General features: G+C 43.8%; 1 protein-coding gene across 1 annotated transcript in view; it reads left to right on the top strand.

The window, feature by feature from the left end:
• BEND7 (BEN domain containing 7) overlaps positions 1-15,507 on the top strand; it is a 77,231-nt gene that overhangs the window by 21,089 nt on the left and 40,635 nt on the right. Inside the window, exons 3-5 of the mRNA XM_079914173.1 lie at positions 3,550-3,888; positions 6,583-6,705; positions 10,622-10,887. Of these exons, the coding sequence (XP_079770299.1) occupies positions 3,550-3,888; positions 6,583-6,705; positions 10,622-10,887 (728 nt within the window). The remainder of the gene's footprint in view (positions 1-3,549; positions 3,889-6,582; positions 6,706-10,621; positions 10,888-15,507) is intronic.

The following is a 15,507-nucleotide window of genomic DNA, read 5'->3' as shown; positions in this document are numbered from 1 at the left end:
TTCTTTCATTTACTTAAGAAAGGTATACGGAATGCCTACTGCATGTCAACACCGGTTAATTTTTAGGGCCAAGATATGGTGATTGCTCCTCGTGAAAAGAAGGCACATAGAAACGGACACACAATGTTTACGCACGTCAGCTCACTCTGTGTCTGGGCATTACCGTCTTTTTTTCCTTTAATACCCCAAACCATGAATAATCGTGTTCTGCGTAGTATATCTTTCTCTCCTGGCCAAGTTAAAGGAGATCCTGTATGGTGACTTGTGTGTTGCAAGACTCTGTATGTATTATATAAATTCTTTACGTAAAGGAAAGTGATCTTGTAGAGTCTTGAGGTTTAGCAAAGGGTAGAATCCAGCCTACTATCTTGTAGACCTTGTCCAAAGGAGTCTAGTCAGTAAGCGCTCAAAACGTTTTTCATTTAAGGCTGTTCTACCTATAAGGCAGCCACATAGCATGGTCCCATGTCAGTAAGATTTCTTACTGTTTTGTCTTTTCTAAAAAGATGCAGCCCCTTGCGGGTAAACATCAGTAAAGGCATAGGTTTGGAAAGGAATCAGGAAAGTGCACAGGTTTCCTTAGGGAATCCTGCTTCTTTAGAGCTTCCTTTTCCTGACATTTGTACGTGGAGAAGACATTGCCTTAAAACTGGAAAGACAACGAGAGGTCAACTAGTGCTTCGCATCTCAATCTCTTAATACTTCCTGCCCTTTTTTGTTTTTGTTTTGGAATCAGAGAACTCAGCTTCACTGTGACAGTCAGAATAAGCCCACTTTTTCTTTCTTTCTTTATTTTTTTCTTTGCGGTACGCGGGGCTCTCACTGTTGCAGCCTCTCCCGTTGCGGAGCACAGGCTCCGGACGCACAGGCTCAGCGGCCATGGCTCACGGGCCTAGCCGCTCCGCGGCATGTGGGATCCTCCCGGACCGGGGCACGAACCTGTGTCCCCTGCATCGGCAGGCGGACTCTCAACCACTGCGCCACCAGGGAAGCCCAAGCCCACTTTTTCTGAGAAGGACTTTTAGAGGCGTTCGGTGCCCTGTGAACATCTTGGTAACGGAAAAACCTGCATCCCTCCTAGACTGCCCTGTGTCTCCCTAGGTTATGCCCAGCAAGGTCTGGTTCAGAATTCATTTTACGGTTCAGGAAGCTGAAGTAGAGAAAGGCAGGTGACTTGTCTTGTATCAAGTAGCAGGTCAGCGCAGTTGGGAAGCGAGTCCAGGTCTGGGGAGCACCAGCCCCGGCCTGTCCCCTGACCCACACACCTGCGTCTGTGGTCTGAGCCTCTACGGTGCCCCTGCTTGCCTGCAGTCCGCACCCATTCCATCCCAGTGCGTGCAGGCAGCTCGGCTTTTTCTGTTGTCCACACCTTCAGTCTTCAAGTCTCCCCGGCCCCCGGCCCTCTGCTCCATCCCTCCCAAATGTGCTTGTGCGAGGATACTCTCCCCCTCTCTGCAGAGCGCATCATCGCCAGCCAGCCTGTGATCCGGTTCCAGGAGCTCTTTCCCCAGGCGGTATGGTCAGGGCTGCTCCCGACTTCTCTGGCTAAAGGAAGGACAGTTCAGTTACCCATTGTCCCCCGGGGACGCCCAGCGTGTGTTCTCTAAGAAGCTCCCCGCAACCAGCCCGTTTCCAGCCTTCCCCACATCTCTCAACTTTCCTCTCCTTGACTTGGGCAGTTGTTGCACTCTTCTACGTTCCGTGCTTTCGGATGCCCCGCAGTCAGACGGACCGTGCGCTGTCTTCTCAGGACGTCAGCCAGCTCCGCTGCCCTCCTTCACAGACCCGTTTCCTTCCTCCTCGGTCCCAGGTCCTGATCTGTTGTTGTGGTTTGCTTTTAGTTTTGATTTTAGAAGAAGCGTTTCTAAACGTCAGCCCACAGCCAGGATCCCCCTTGATGCTTGCGCCTTCCTTCCTCCACCGAGGAACCTGGACTTCCACGTGAAAAGACCAAGTGTGCAGAATTCACACTGTAGCTTCAGTCTTGTAATTTTCAGAGCTACAACTTCTAGGGCTGTGAAACTAAGGTCATGACAAAGCAGATTTGCTCTTAGAAAGTTCCAGGATCCTCATGACTTCTTTCCCCGCCCAAGACAGCACTTTATCATAGAATTCAGTCCCCGCAGCAGAGGTGGAGCCTTTGGAAAGAGAGCATCCCTTTTGCTGTGATGTGTCACGACTCATGTGCTGCAGGCACTGACCCAGGAGCCAGGCCGTGCGCCTGTCTTCATCTGGCTTGGCCGGTGCAGCTCTCGCCAGGGATCCAGGAGGGAGGGCAGTGGCAGCCACCGGCCAGTGCCAGCTAAGATCAGCGTGCTGCAGGTGGACGCATGTGCAACGTCCTTGATCTAGAAGACCAAGAACAAAAACCCTGCAGGCAGGAAGCTCCTTCTTGCCGAAACTGCGCTGCTGACCTAGCCAGGAAGGTTTAGCTTTGGATGCTGAAACTAACGCCAACCACACTGGCATACAGATTGATCTTTCAGAATTCCTCTGGGACCTCTTCCAGACACACCCTGTTCCCCAGACATCTTGAGAAACTCGTAAATCCTGCTGACTCTGCATGACTTAAATTGTGCTTGGTCATTCCTTCTCATAAAATCTGGAACGTGATTTATTGTTTCTATATTGTCATTGTCGCAGGTGTTTGAAGTGAAAAGAGTTTTATTACAAATTAAAATATTTCTCCTCTCAAGCACATGCCCACACAGAGCAGAACTGTCAATTTGGAAACCTGTGTTCCTTCTGTGTTTGCTCATGTTAGATGGTGGACAGTTAATATTTTTATTATTTTAAAAATTGAAGATACTTATTTGAAAACAGTATATAAAAGTTGCCTTATATTCAGTAATGTCTTCATATATTAATTAGCTAAATATCTAACTAGACAACACAAAATACCTACATTCATTGTGCAGTTAGTGCTACAGAGAAACCTGGCTAATGTGATGCTGAGTGCATTAAAACATGATTGTATTAAATGTGCCAGATTTATCTGCAAGAGCTGTGTTTTTCCTAATAGATACTTTCTGTGGGCCTTTTCCTTTTCTTGTAGTTGAAATCGCAGGCATTTAGTAGAGTGACTGTATGAGTGTGTATACATACCCTGGCATTAGACTTTTATTTTAACACCCAGATTAGAGAGAAAAAAAAAAAACTACTTCTCTTAATCTTTGTAAAGATCCTGGCTGATGACAATTTAAGAGGATAGTATGTTTGAAATAGCTCCTACTACATCTAGGCATCCTCTAATGTTATTATTTATAGAAAATATTTTATAGCTGTATAATTTGAATCATGTTTAAGTAATATTTATTAAGTACCCTCAGTGCAATACAGATACTTTGGTTCAAAAAAGAAAAAAAAAAATCCTCTGAGGAAGGAAGATTCTTAAAAGAGAGGCTTGCATCTGGAGTCAGTAATCATTCCCATTTCCAAAGAAGGAAGAAGGGGTGGCCTTTGTTTTGTTTTGGTTTTGGTTTGGTTTGGTGGTGGATTATTTTTTCTTTCGCTAATTTACAGTGATATCTCTGGCCCCATTTCCATTAGGAGACGAAAGCATGGAAATTAAAAAACAAATTACAGGAATGAGAAGATTACTGAATGACAGCGCTGGGAGGATCTACCAGCGTGTGGGCAAGGAGGGGGAGAAGTTGAAAGAAGAACCCCAGGATCTGGATTCGATGTGGCCTCCGCGTTTGAACCCTGTGGAGGCCCTACCGAGCCTGCACCCGTCTTCCCGGGGTGCATGGAACGAGCTACCAGCCCAGAGCGGGCGGTTCTCAGGGCAGTATGGTACCCGCTCCAGAACCTTCCAGAGCCAGTCCCACGCCGCCGGGAGCTCCAATGGTATGGCTGTCATCAGATGCCCACAACGCTTCCGGGGCCGTTGCCCCAACGTGTTTTCTGTCTAAATATTCAGCATGTTCTTTGAGTTCAACATATTAAACCCTCCCTTAATAGCCCACCCGCCTTAGCTGAGTTATCTTAAAAGACCGGGAAGACATAAAGGAAGAAGTTGAAGAGCATCAAAACCCAGAATTGAGACGCAGGAAAACCTGGGGGTTCTCCATTAGAAGGGATAGTTTCTTGGTAGAGATTTTAGCCCTTTAAGAGGTTTAAAGCCATCATTTGCAGAGATAACGATACTATTGTCACAAAAGACTGAACAGTTAGGGCAGAAAGAGCTCCTCCCGCTCTGTCATTTAAAGAAGCTTCCTGGTCACGCAGTGTATTAATACGTCCCCTGGCCTAGGCTTGTGCTTTCTTCATTATCGGAAGACTCAGATAAAGGCAGGATTGATGACCCCGCCCCCAGGTGACACCTTCACTTCAACCTCACATTCAAGCTACTGAACCTGTTGAGCCATATTTTACAACCTGCTTCATTCAGGTTGAAAATTATTCCTTTAAAGTAAAATTTCCTTAATTTAAATTCCTAATTTTTTTTTAGTAATTTTTATTGGAGTCTAGGTGATTTATAATGTTGTGTTAGTTTCAGGTATACAGCAAAGCGAATCAGCTATACACATACATATATATCCCCTCTGTTTTAGTTTCTTTTCCCATATAGGTCACCACAGAGTATTGAGTAGAGTTCCCTGTGCTAGACAGTAGGTTCTTATTAGTTATCTATTTTAAATTCCTAATTGTTAAGAAAAAAAAATCAAATGGCAAATTTTTTTCCAAAGCATAAGGAAAAACTTGATGATTTCTCCATTCACGTTAATTTTCCCTCCAGTGACATGAGATGTTACTCGTTCTATAAATTACGTACAGATGTGCAGAACTGTAGTTTTCACACAGAGAACAAGAAGAAAGGAAGAATGCGTTTTCAGTTTCCTTGAAAAGTTAAGGATTTTTTTTTTCCCATACATCATCCTTCAAGAAAAAGAGAACTACTGTGATTTTATTTTTCTTTTTAAACACAATTTGCAAGAACCAGTTCAGAGGTATGAAGAGCCATTCTGAGCCACTGCTGATGAGACAGGGAGGGACCCCAAAAGATGTATGGGTGTCTTCTCTCTCTCTTAATTTTACATAAGCCAATATCAGATTCACATGCTGGCATGCTTCCAGGTTAGAAGGAGATGGCTCTTTTAAGGCTCCTTCATAAAAATAAAAGGGCAGTTCTCTTTAAAATTAGAAAATGATTTATAACAAGCTGAAAAGGGTTGGTTTTGTCCTCTAAAAATGATAAAGATAGACTTGGAATAGTGACTAGGAATATTCTACAACGTCCTCCTAACTCTACTGCCATGGGAGAAACGATGAGAGAACTAAAATAGCCTTAGGTATGTATGAAGTTAGTAAGCCCCGCATCAATGAGCGTCGGGTGAACAATGTTCTGTTTTCCAGGATACAACAAGGATAGTGGATTTACTTTGGAAAATATTAGTAATGGTAAAAGTTGAAAACATGAATTCCCCCATATTCGTTTAAAAATAGATCTTTTTGTGTTGATTGCTTGCATAGTTTCGATAGGAATGCATTTGGCGGCTCGTTGGAATTATCTGCACTTTTAAAGTTGTAACATCTCAATGTGCTACAACTCTGAATGTAAATAATTACGCTGTTCCAAAGATTAAGTATATCCACAAATAATGCATATTGCGGGATGTAAATTACATTTAATGTATACTAAAAGATATCACTGGACCAAAACCTTAGAACTTCCCTCTTCCACCTGTGAAAAAACCGAAGCGATAGCAGTCTCTTACCCTGCTCCACTTAAAGGTAGCAGGGTTGGATACTGAGACTGGGAGAACTGCGCTGAAAGCGTGTTTTTCCAAATGTCCCGTTTTATTACAGGGATAATAGGAAGATATTTGTTTACATGTAAGGGAAACAGGATAGTTTCATGAAGGAAAAGATACTAAATTTAAACAGTGGGAAAGAGACTAAAGTGAAATTAAAGAAATGGGAACGGAAAAAAGATGTAGAAGGATCTCCTTTATGTAGCTGGAGAAAATCTAACACCCCAGCACCCTCTAAACCCTCAAGTTCAAATGGATCCTCCCAGACCCTCCTGCCCCCGCTTTCTCCATCCCAGACATACCACACCCAGAGTGAAAGTTTAATGTGTTGACCGTTCTTAATTTTTGGAATAACATGATTAATGATAAAACTATTTTTTAAACAGACACATTTAATTCTTAATATGAACCCTCAGGACATATCCAACTACCAGGTTTTGTTTTTTTTGGTAACACTGTTCTCAGAGCTAGTTTTTTGTGCAATAGCATGAGCGTGTTTCTAGTGAATTTTTCTGGAATTGTTTTCTGAGATGAACTGGGGTGTCAGTAGGGAGGCCTGCCGTGACAGTGAATTGTGTGTGTCCGTTCACGCAGGCTCTGCCACCCGAGACACAGCACGCACCTGACAGTAGAGAAGCCTGGATAATTAGACGAAGTCAGACCCCAAAATTTAGGCTGTCCGAATTACTGGGTACATGTTCCTCAGGCACGACTTCACAGTTAACTGCTCGGGCTTCAGAAGCCTGTCACGGTCCCTTCCTTTTTTTTTGACTGTTTATAATCTTGCTGTTGCCTGGTGTCCGTCATTCTTTTCTTTCGTGCTCAGGAGAACTTCCAGTGGTGAATTCGTCAGTTGGATCAAACTGCTGTACTTGTAACTGCCAGTCGACGTTGCAGGCCATTCTCCAGGAGCTCAAGGCCATGCGGAAACTGATGCAGATTCAGGCAGGTACGGAGATCAGGCCTCGGATGGAGGCCTCGGGTTTTGAATGCATGCGTGACATCTCCAGTCAGGATGTTCATGGTGCTTTGATTACTCTCTGCTTCCCTCCTTGCTATCTTTTTAGTTTTTTTAAAAAACATTTTTACTGGAGTATGCTGGATGCCATGCTTCTTCAATTAGCCATTTTCTCCACTTTTTCTACAACCCATCTTCCCATTAGCAACTCTAACGAATGCTTTATGGCTGGTACATGTGCTCCGGATACTTCACCCCGACTCCCCACACTTCACAAATGTCAGCTAATTAAACTTTGAAACAATTATACCCGAAAGTGGGCAGAGCTGCTCGGGCTCATTTTCCTAATGGGAATCAACAAGGAGGTTCACGTCAGGGAAGGAGGTGAGAACGGCTCATCTTCCCTCCTGAGGGGCTCGGTTTGGGGGCTGCATGCGTCTCACACACTCCCACTCCTGCACGAGTTCCACACACGCGCGCGCGCGCGCGCGCCCCCTGCACTGGGCTCCGTGCGACAGGTGGGGAGCCACGCATGTTTGTGCGCACGAAGGAGCCCTTAGGAAGCGTGGGCTCCGCCGGTGAAGATTCCAGAGCATCAGCTGACAAGAAACGTTGGCCCTCGGGCCCTGCCTGTGGCTTTTCTCCTTAACATTCAGGTCAGAGAAACTCAGAGACACCTCCTGTTTTGTCTTTTTATTTACACGACACTTTTTTTGTTCTCGCCCCTGTTGGACAAGTTGAAGAACAGAAGAGCAGTGAACTTGCAGTTTGGGGTCAGAGTCCCAGTTTCTCCTGTCCTAGCTTGTTTAACTTCTCTGAACCTCAGATTTCTCATCTGTAACTGGAGTATTAATATCTAACTCACAGGGTTGTTGTGAAAATGGAATGAGATAGTAAATGGAAATGAACTCTGTAAGGCATGATCCGAGCCTCAGCTATTTCGTTAGCGTTTGTTATGAAGACCTGTAGCATTTCATAGAGGTCTAGAAGTCTAGGTCCTTATTATAGTGGATGTGTTTTCTAGTCTCCACAATTAGGGGAGAACAAAAGGACATTTGTGTGACAGGTACAGAAAGTAACAAATCATTTTATTAAGCCCTCCCCCTTGTCAGGAAAAGCTGCTCCTTGAGCAGGAAGATAGCACTGTCTTTTATGACTATCCTCCCTAACCCCCTTTTCTCTGTAAAGGTATTCAGAAAGGTCACTGTTCAGAAACTGTACCTGGTGCCGTTTAGTGAATTCTAGTAAAATTTTAATATTCAATGATGTGGTTTGATGTAAAAAGCTTCATACTAAAACGTATCAGTCACCCAAGATCACGTGAAAGTAAAATGGGCCAAAGGCTTTCTGAGAAGCGACATCTAATTTTATGTGCTGGATTTGGTCTTATCCCAAAGGAAAAAAAAATAAGCATTTTGGTCAGGCCAGTAAGCATTTAACTCACCTTGTTCCACCAGGATAATCTGTGTTCTTATTAACCTGGTAAAGGCTAACATCTGCTAAATGAGGAGCTCAGGAAAAAAGGTTACTTCATCCGGTACAGATTCTTTCCTCAATGGAAGAATTTGTTAGCACTTAAGAAAATGTGCGTAGGAAACTGTAATGATTTATTTTGTTACTTAAGCTCCTTACTCCTGAAATGGCAAACTACAAATTGCAACCCTTTAAATCCTTGACTGAAGCCTTTTTAGGATCTATTAAGTAAATGCCGCTATGTCACCCTGTTTTCTTTTCTGAACCTCTGCAGATTAGGGTGGTAAGCGACTCCAAAGCTGTAGGAGAACCCAAAGGATAAACTGAATAAATTACTCTCCTTTCCTTAAACTTAAGAATTTGTGTTGAGTGCGTAGATTTACTTAAGGTTGATTGCCTATAAAACGTAGATTTAAATTCTATTTAGAAAGTTTCACCTTTACTTCAGGGAGAAAGCCAGGATTAAGATCAAGCGATAAGATCTGGATACAACAGACTACGGCTCGCTCTGTCCAGACTTGCGGAAGGAGGAGAAAAACTTAGACAGTACCTGTGTTCTTTAAACTTAAATCATTTTGCTTTTAATTTTGGAAAGTGAGGCTGGAGTCCTAGACCGTAGATAATTGCTTCGGTTGTCCATCTGACTTTCGGGATGGAGACCCAGCCGCCTCGGGTGAAAATCTGGACCAAACAGAGAAAAGTTCCTGTCCGGCTTGCATAGTAGGATCACTTGAGGAGCTTTAAAAAAATCCTGATGCCCAGGCATCACCCCTGGAAATTCCAATTCAAATTAATCTGGGGTGAGGCTGAGGCACTGGCTTTTTTTTTTTTTAAAGCTCCAGGGTGATTCTAACGTGTAGCCGAGGTCGAGAACCGGTGAGCTAGACTAATTACTGCATGGGCGGTCCAAAAACTTCTCTGCTCATTTTACAGTGCAAGTAGTTTGTTTCTAATACTTATTTATAAATTTCTGTCCAGCCTAGAGATGCAGATATCAAGTTCAGAGTACAAATATTCTTTATTTACCACCTGATAGGAAAGGATCCATATGGTGTGCATGTGAAGATCTTTAGATTTTCATTTGCTTATTTTTAGAGGTGTACTTCTGTAAAAAAAAAAAAAGCAGCTATGTCCTGTGGTTGTATTTATCAAACCATATTAACACATGAAGATTTAAGTAGTAATGCCATATTTTCCTACTAAACTTTGCATCAGAGTATTTTTATTTATTTATTTATTTAGGTATGTATTTGGCTGCGTTGGGTCTTCGTTGCTGCGCGCGAGCTTTCTCTAGCTGCGGTGAGCGGGGGCTCCTCTTCGTTGCGGTGCGCGTGCTTCTCATTGCGGTGGCTTCTCTTGTTGCGGAGCACGGGCTCTAGGTGCGCGGGCTTCAGTAGTTGCGGCACGCAGGCCCTGCAGCTCGAGGGCTTCAGCAGTTGCAGCACTCGGGCTTCAGTAGTTGTGGCTCACGGGCTCTAGAGCGCAGGCTCAGTAGTTGTAGCACACGGGCTTAGTTGCTCCGTGGCATGGGGGATCTTCCCAGACCAGGGCTGGAACCTGTGTCCCCTGCATTGGCAGGTGGATTCCTAACCACTGTACCACCAGGGAAGCCCCCAGAGTATTTTTAAATGGTTACTAAACGTTACTTCTCGAAGGGCACCAATGAGAACTGTAATTAGCGTCCTTGGTTCCCTTAAGTACCTAGGCAGCATCAGCACCCAGTACTTGATGGGTGCTTTTCGTCTTTGGAACTCAGACTGCTTCTGGGTCTTACTGATTGGCTCTCCTCGTACAGAATTATAGCCTTCCTCTTTTTCAGCTACATGAAACTGAGGCAGAGAGGAGCAGCCTGGTCGGAACCCAGGAGAGCAGTGTGTGGACATAGCTGGTGTGTGAGGCCGGAGTAACTGGACCTGAAATTGACCAGCAGGCCTGGCCCACATGCTTACTGGTCATTCCTGAATGACGCTTTTGATCAGCTTTGCCCCAGTGACCGTCCTTGCTCAGCCTTTGTCAGTTTTGGCACCTGCAGGTTGCTGGCTACTGATCAGTTTAACCTCAAGTGACAACTGGAATATTCCTGAGACTGGCTTGCCAGAAAGCATGAACATCCACACCGCAATTTAATTTCCGGAGTTCTCAGTTATACAAGAGTGTCATGGGATGCGTAAAGTCATGCTTCAGTGTTTTTTCAGAGCTCATCATCCCTTCCTCCTGTCGATTACCCACCAGCATTTGGAGCAGAGTATTCTCTTGGGTTTTTCTGCCTGTAGACCTTTAAGGCTGCATTTGGTTATCTTCAGGTCCAGCGTGAGGTTGATTTCAGTGTGCCTCGTCCTTGAGTGAACCCACTTCAGCCTCAGTTTATGAAGCAAGTACATACTCCTGAGTTAGAGACAAGTGCCTATACCATATTTTTGTTTGTTGTTCACAGTTGGAACCCAGAACAGACAACAACCCCCAATTTCCCTCATCTGCTCCCAGCGAACTGCCGTCTCGCGCAAGAGAAATAAAAAGAAAAAAGTGCCCCTGAAGACTGTGGAACCTCTCACTGTGAAACAGAAGCCCAGTGCGTTAGAAGCCGAGAAGAAGGCGGTGGCGGCCCCCGAGAATCCCAGTCTCCCCTCGGCCGAGCACACCTCCCCCAGGGAGAACCACATACTAGGATTTGGCATCGTACTCGAATCACCAGCCTCTGATGTAAGTTGATGTTTTCTGGCTGCTGACGCTAATGTGTAACTTTGCCCTTAACTAGTTCTGCCCAAGAAAACCAGGAAAACTTGCAGAATACACGTGGGAAAGAGGAAAGGAAAACTCTTAGTAATTCCCTTGCCCAGGATTTTCTCTTCTGAAAATCTTGGGCCTTATTTCCTTAAACATGCTTGCATTCTCTCCGAAAGGAGAGGGATGAAGAAGTTCTGCTCACTAATTTCATTAACATTTTTAACTTTGAAGCAGCCGTTTTCAATTTCCTCAGCGTAGTGAGCTAAAAGAACATAATTGAATCCTTTCTAGATGCGCATAAATGAACAGAACCCTACAGGTAAGGTCACACCTTTCTAGAAACGCAAACTAATAATAAAAAAAAGAGCAGTGGTGCTACTTCTGTTTTATAGATGCAAGCCACACTGCTAAGTAAGTCGCAGTGCCGTGCCACTGAGTCTGTGTAATGATAGGTTAACAGTCTGCAAAGGTTTTTCTATTTAAATATCATCGCTAGAAGGTCGTCGCAGCCCAAGATGCTGAATGACATCTGAGACATTCGTCTGACTTACCATTTTGTAGTCACACGGCCATAAACGAACTTCTTCAGTAATGTGCTCTATCGGCCACGGCGTACCCTCCTTGCAGTACCTTGATCTGAGTACACTGATGCCGTGAACCCCAACTCGTTGGGAGAGTTCCTAAAATAAACAAGGATGGGTGAGCCATTATTACCAGATGGCATAGGATGAGAATCCCGCCGAGAACGCCCACAGGCCTATATAGGATGAGAGTTTGGCCCCACCTCTTCAACTTTAAATAAGAAATAAATTGCTATTTTCAATCAGCTGTTCCTTTCAAGCTGCAGAAAGACGGTCTGCTAGCACAGGTCTTTATAAAAGGGAGGCAACAAAAAGAATCATCTCGTGACTTGGTTAGACTAGAAAATCATTTGACCTTTTATCCAGTCCTTGGCGTGAGGGGTTCCTGTTTATTTGTTTCTTTACCCACGAACACACACACAATTGTTAAGAAGTTCTTCTAGACTAAAAACTTAGTTTTAAAAAATCATTAATGACGACAGCATTCTACCCTGGACCAGCTGGCTCATTTGATCCTACCCCATTGTTACTGCAGCCGAGGCCCTGGTTTCAAAGCCCACGTGGACCACACGTTTGGAAGCAGAGGTAAATGATTCCACAACACAAAGTACATTCAGTCTGAAGCAGTTTTCATAATACTTTTACATTTTTCTTGAATTTTTTAGGCCTTCTTTTCTGTGATAGGCATTAATGTATCAGGAGCAGTCATTTGAGTTGCGAAAATCGTCTCCTGCGTGAGTCGATCTAATGCGAATAACTGAACTTGCTCCTTTTTAAAAAATTTTTAAGGTCTAAATGTACTTCAGAGATAACTTGAGAAAGGTCTGTTAAAGGCTTTATGTACATTAGTGAAATAGAATAGAATTTTTCTTATCTTTACCAATACCAGTATCGTAATTTGAATACCAAAAAATAATTTGCTTTTTATTCATGATGGTTTTTGCTAACAAGAGGTATTAAATTTAATAAAGCACGTTCAGAATTGTCCATGTAAACTCAGTTAGGGGCTGACTGTCTTTGACTGGAGAATAACATGCTTCTAAAGAAAAGCAAAAGCGTACACAGATATTATCTTTACATCATCCAACTGATATGCCCTTTGATTCATCTATTCCACGGAAATTGTCACTGCACCTAGAGGACCACACAGTGAGTCCCGTCATCAGAAATTGTGTCCCCGGATAGTCTTGATGGCATGAGTGAGGCTGGCCCTTTAGGTGATGAGACCATCAGTGCTAGGGCATCTACATTGAGGTGCCCTTCTAGTCTTCTATTATTTCTTAGCCGTGAGCCTTTTAAACTTTGGTGGAAGTCCAGAGGAGAAAACAGAAAATAGATCATAATCTTGTAGGAATTATTCTATAAAATCAATTGGAGAAAAGGTAATATAACTGGATTATATATAAGAAGATGGGCATTGTGTATCTGAAGATGGGCTCTGAAAAGTACCCAGTGTTGGGACGATTAAGTCCAAAGTTATAGGACTGGGCGTGTGGTCCATTGTAGTTGGAGCAGCTGTGTGGCCTTCACTGATAGCAGATGATGATATAAACATGGGATCGAGTCAGACAGTGAAAGCCCTGATGTGTCCTGCCGAGGCCCTTGGGCCTTTTTTATCTTGTGGGCACTAGGGAGCCATTGCAGATTTCAAGTAGAGGAATAATCATACCTGTGTTTAGAATGGAATCTGGAACAGCACTGTGGATGATTGATGAATATAGAAAAGAGACTAGAGGCAAAGAGAGCAGGAAGAAGGTAATTCCAGGCGGCCAGGCAAGAGATGGGGAGCGTCTGTACGTGAGCAGTGAGCCTGCAGGGACAGAGAAATGAGAGGCCCCCGGGGGTGCCCACACAGAGGACCTGGTGGCTCAGGAGAAGTAAGCCCCGCATTTCTATCCCGGAAAACGAGGTTGGTCACTAGATGCTACTGATTTCCTTAACTGAGACAGGGAGGACGGAGCAGAAGCAGGCCTTCAGTGCTGGATGGGAAGTAAAAAGAAGCCGAGTGTCCTCAAAAGGTCATTAGACGTTTGGAGCACAGGAGAAAGATGAGAGCGGGAAGCAATGAAAAAAGGACACATAAAACCTGTGCTTTACTGTTTTTTAAATGTAAAAAAAAAAAAAACTACTGTAAATTGTTTAAAGTTCACAATGCATTATCTTTTTTTGCTGTGACTTTTAGAGTCACCCAAATACAAACTTGTGTATCTAGGCACAGGCACGAACGTGAGGGGCTGTAGATCACTGCAGGTGGACTGCCAACCCTCTGACCCCTGACGGGTATCCCTGCTCCGTGCAGAGAAACAGGGAGCCCTAATCAAAACCAGCTACAGCCCAGCACCTCGGAGTGCTGTCAGCACTAAATGACCCGGAGCGCATAGGGAAATCCTCCTGCAGTGCCTGGCACATAAAAGGTACTCAGCATATGGCCAAACGTCTCCGTTTGTGTTAAGCACAATATACAAAATCACCTTTTAAAACTCTGGGTCTAGGACTTGGCATTAATCAGAACGCTCTCCTCAATTTAACTCCTATTTTCTTGTTCTTTCCCTGTTATTCCTCACTGTGCACACATCCCCCCGCCCAAAGCACCAGTATGATTTCAACAATCCTTTATAGGACTTGCTATACCAGTTTGTAATTATTTACGTGATTTCCTCTCCTTCCCCCTTGGCTTCTCAAGGGCAGGGAATAAATTTTAAAATAATAATAATAATAGCATTAATAGTAGCAGTAGCAATAGCGTTTGTCTGCTATCCTCTGCCAGATAATTTTTCAAATTTCATCCTTACTCTTCGAGGTACTAGTATTATCCTCAATTTATAGATGAGGAGACGGTGGCATAAAGGCCTTAAGCAACCTGCTCAAGCCCACAAAGCCAGAAAGGTGGAGCTGGTTCCCAGACCAGGGCTGAGTGTGCCCTCACCCACTGAGTGCCAGACTTGGGCCCCTGCTCTAGCCCTGTTCTTGAACGTGACCACCGCTCACTAACTGTTGATGAGACGATTGTGACACAAAGGAGACCTGGAAGGTTAGACTACGGCTGTGTGTGCTGTTTACTTGGAAGTCTCTGGGGGAGACCTTCATGGTTAAGGGTGCAGCCTCTGAGGTCAGGATGCCCAGGCTACAAGCCCGGCTGCGTGACCCCGAGCAAGTGCACCCACCCTCGCCTCCCTCAGTTTTCTCTCCATAAAATGGGAATGATGATAGTGCTAACCTCAGAGACGGGGCTGGCTGGAAGAGTTAAATGAAGACATCTATGTAAAGCACTTAGAATATAGTACCTGGTATGTTTTAAGCACTCAGTAAATAGTGGGTCTTTTTTAAACCTTAGCAGTCCTAGCTAAGTACCTTTATAGGGGTAAATATACATGTTTGTTAAGTAAACTTATGTGTACATAGACAGGAACAAATACACAGGAGCTAATAGTGTTTTTAAAAAGAGAGTGGCCAGAAATCCTGCCCCTCTTTGGGGGCCGGATTACTTGACCCATTTTAAGTTAGCACATTAAATAAAATTGAAACCTGAACGACACAGAAGCAAAAGCAGAAACCCCAAACCAAATTTCATATTTAAACACAATATTTAATTCTTTCTTTAGGAGTTCCCAACCCAGGATTCTGCCAGTACTCAGACCAGACAGTTGGGAATATTTTGCAGTCACTGTTTCTCCCTACCTGGTTGGATTTATTGGTTTTTCAGGGCAGATACACGTGGCTTCGGTTTATTTCCTTGTTGTTGCTTCTTGTTGGGCTTGCTCTTTGGCCACCGTGAAACACTAACATCAGTTTTTTAAAAATATTTCAAAATGTTTTTTAAAAAACATAGGAAGTGTTTTTCTATTTGGTGTCGTTACTATGAATACCTTCCAGTAATCCTAGGCAACACAGAAGTTATCAGAAGATACAGCTGTGGATACCCATCAAATTAAGATCATTTTGTTAATGTGTATGTCATTCTTAAAATAAATAATTTAAAATGCATTGGTGCTTTCCACATAAATAGCTCCTGAAT

Source organism: Stenella coeruleoalba (assembly GCF_951394435.1).
Source record: "Stenella coeruleoalba genome assembly, chromosome: 2".
NCBI lineage: Eukaryota > Metazoa > Chordata > Mammalia > Artiodactyla > Delphinidae > Stenella > Stenella coeruleoalba.
Note: the sequence above shows the minus strand (reverse complement) of the source record. Positions and strands in the feature narration are given on the sequence as shown.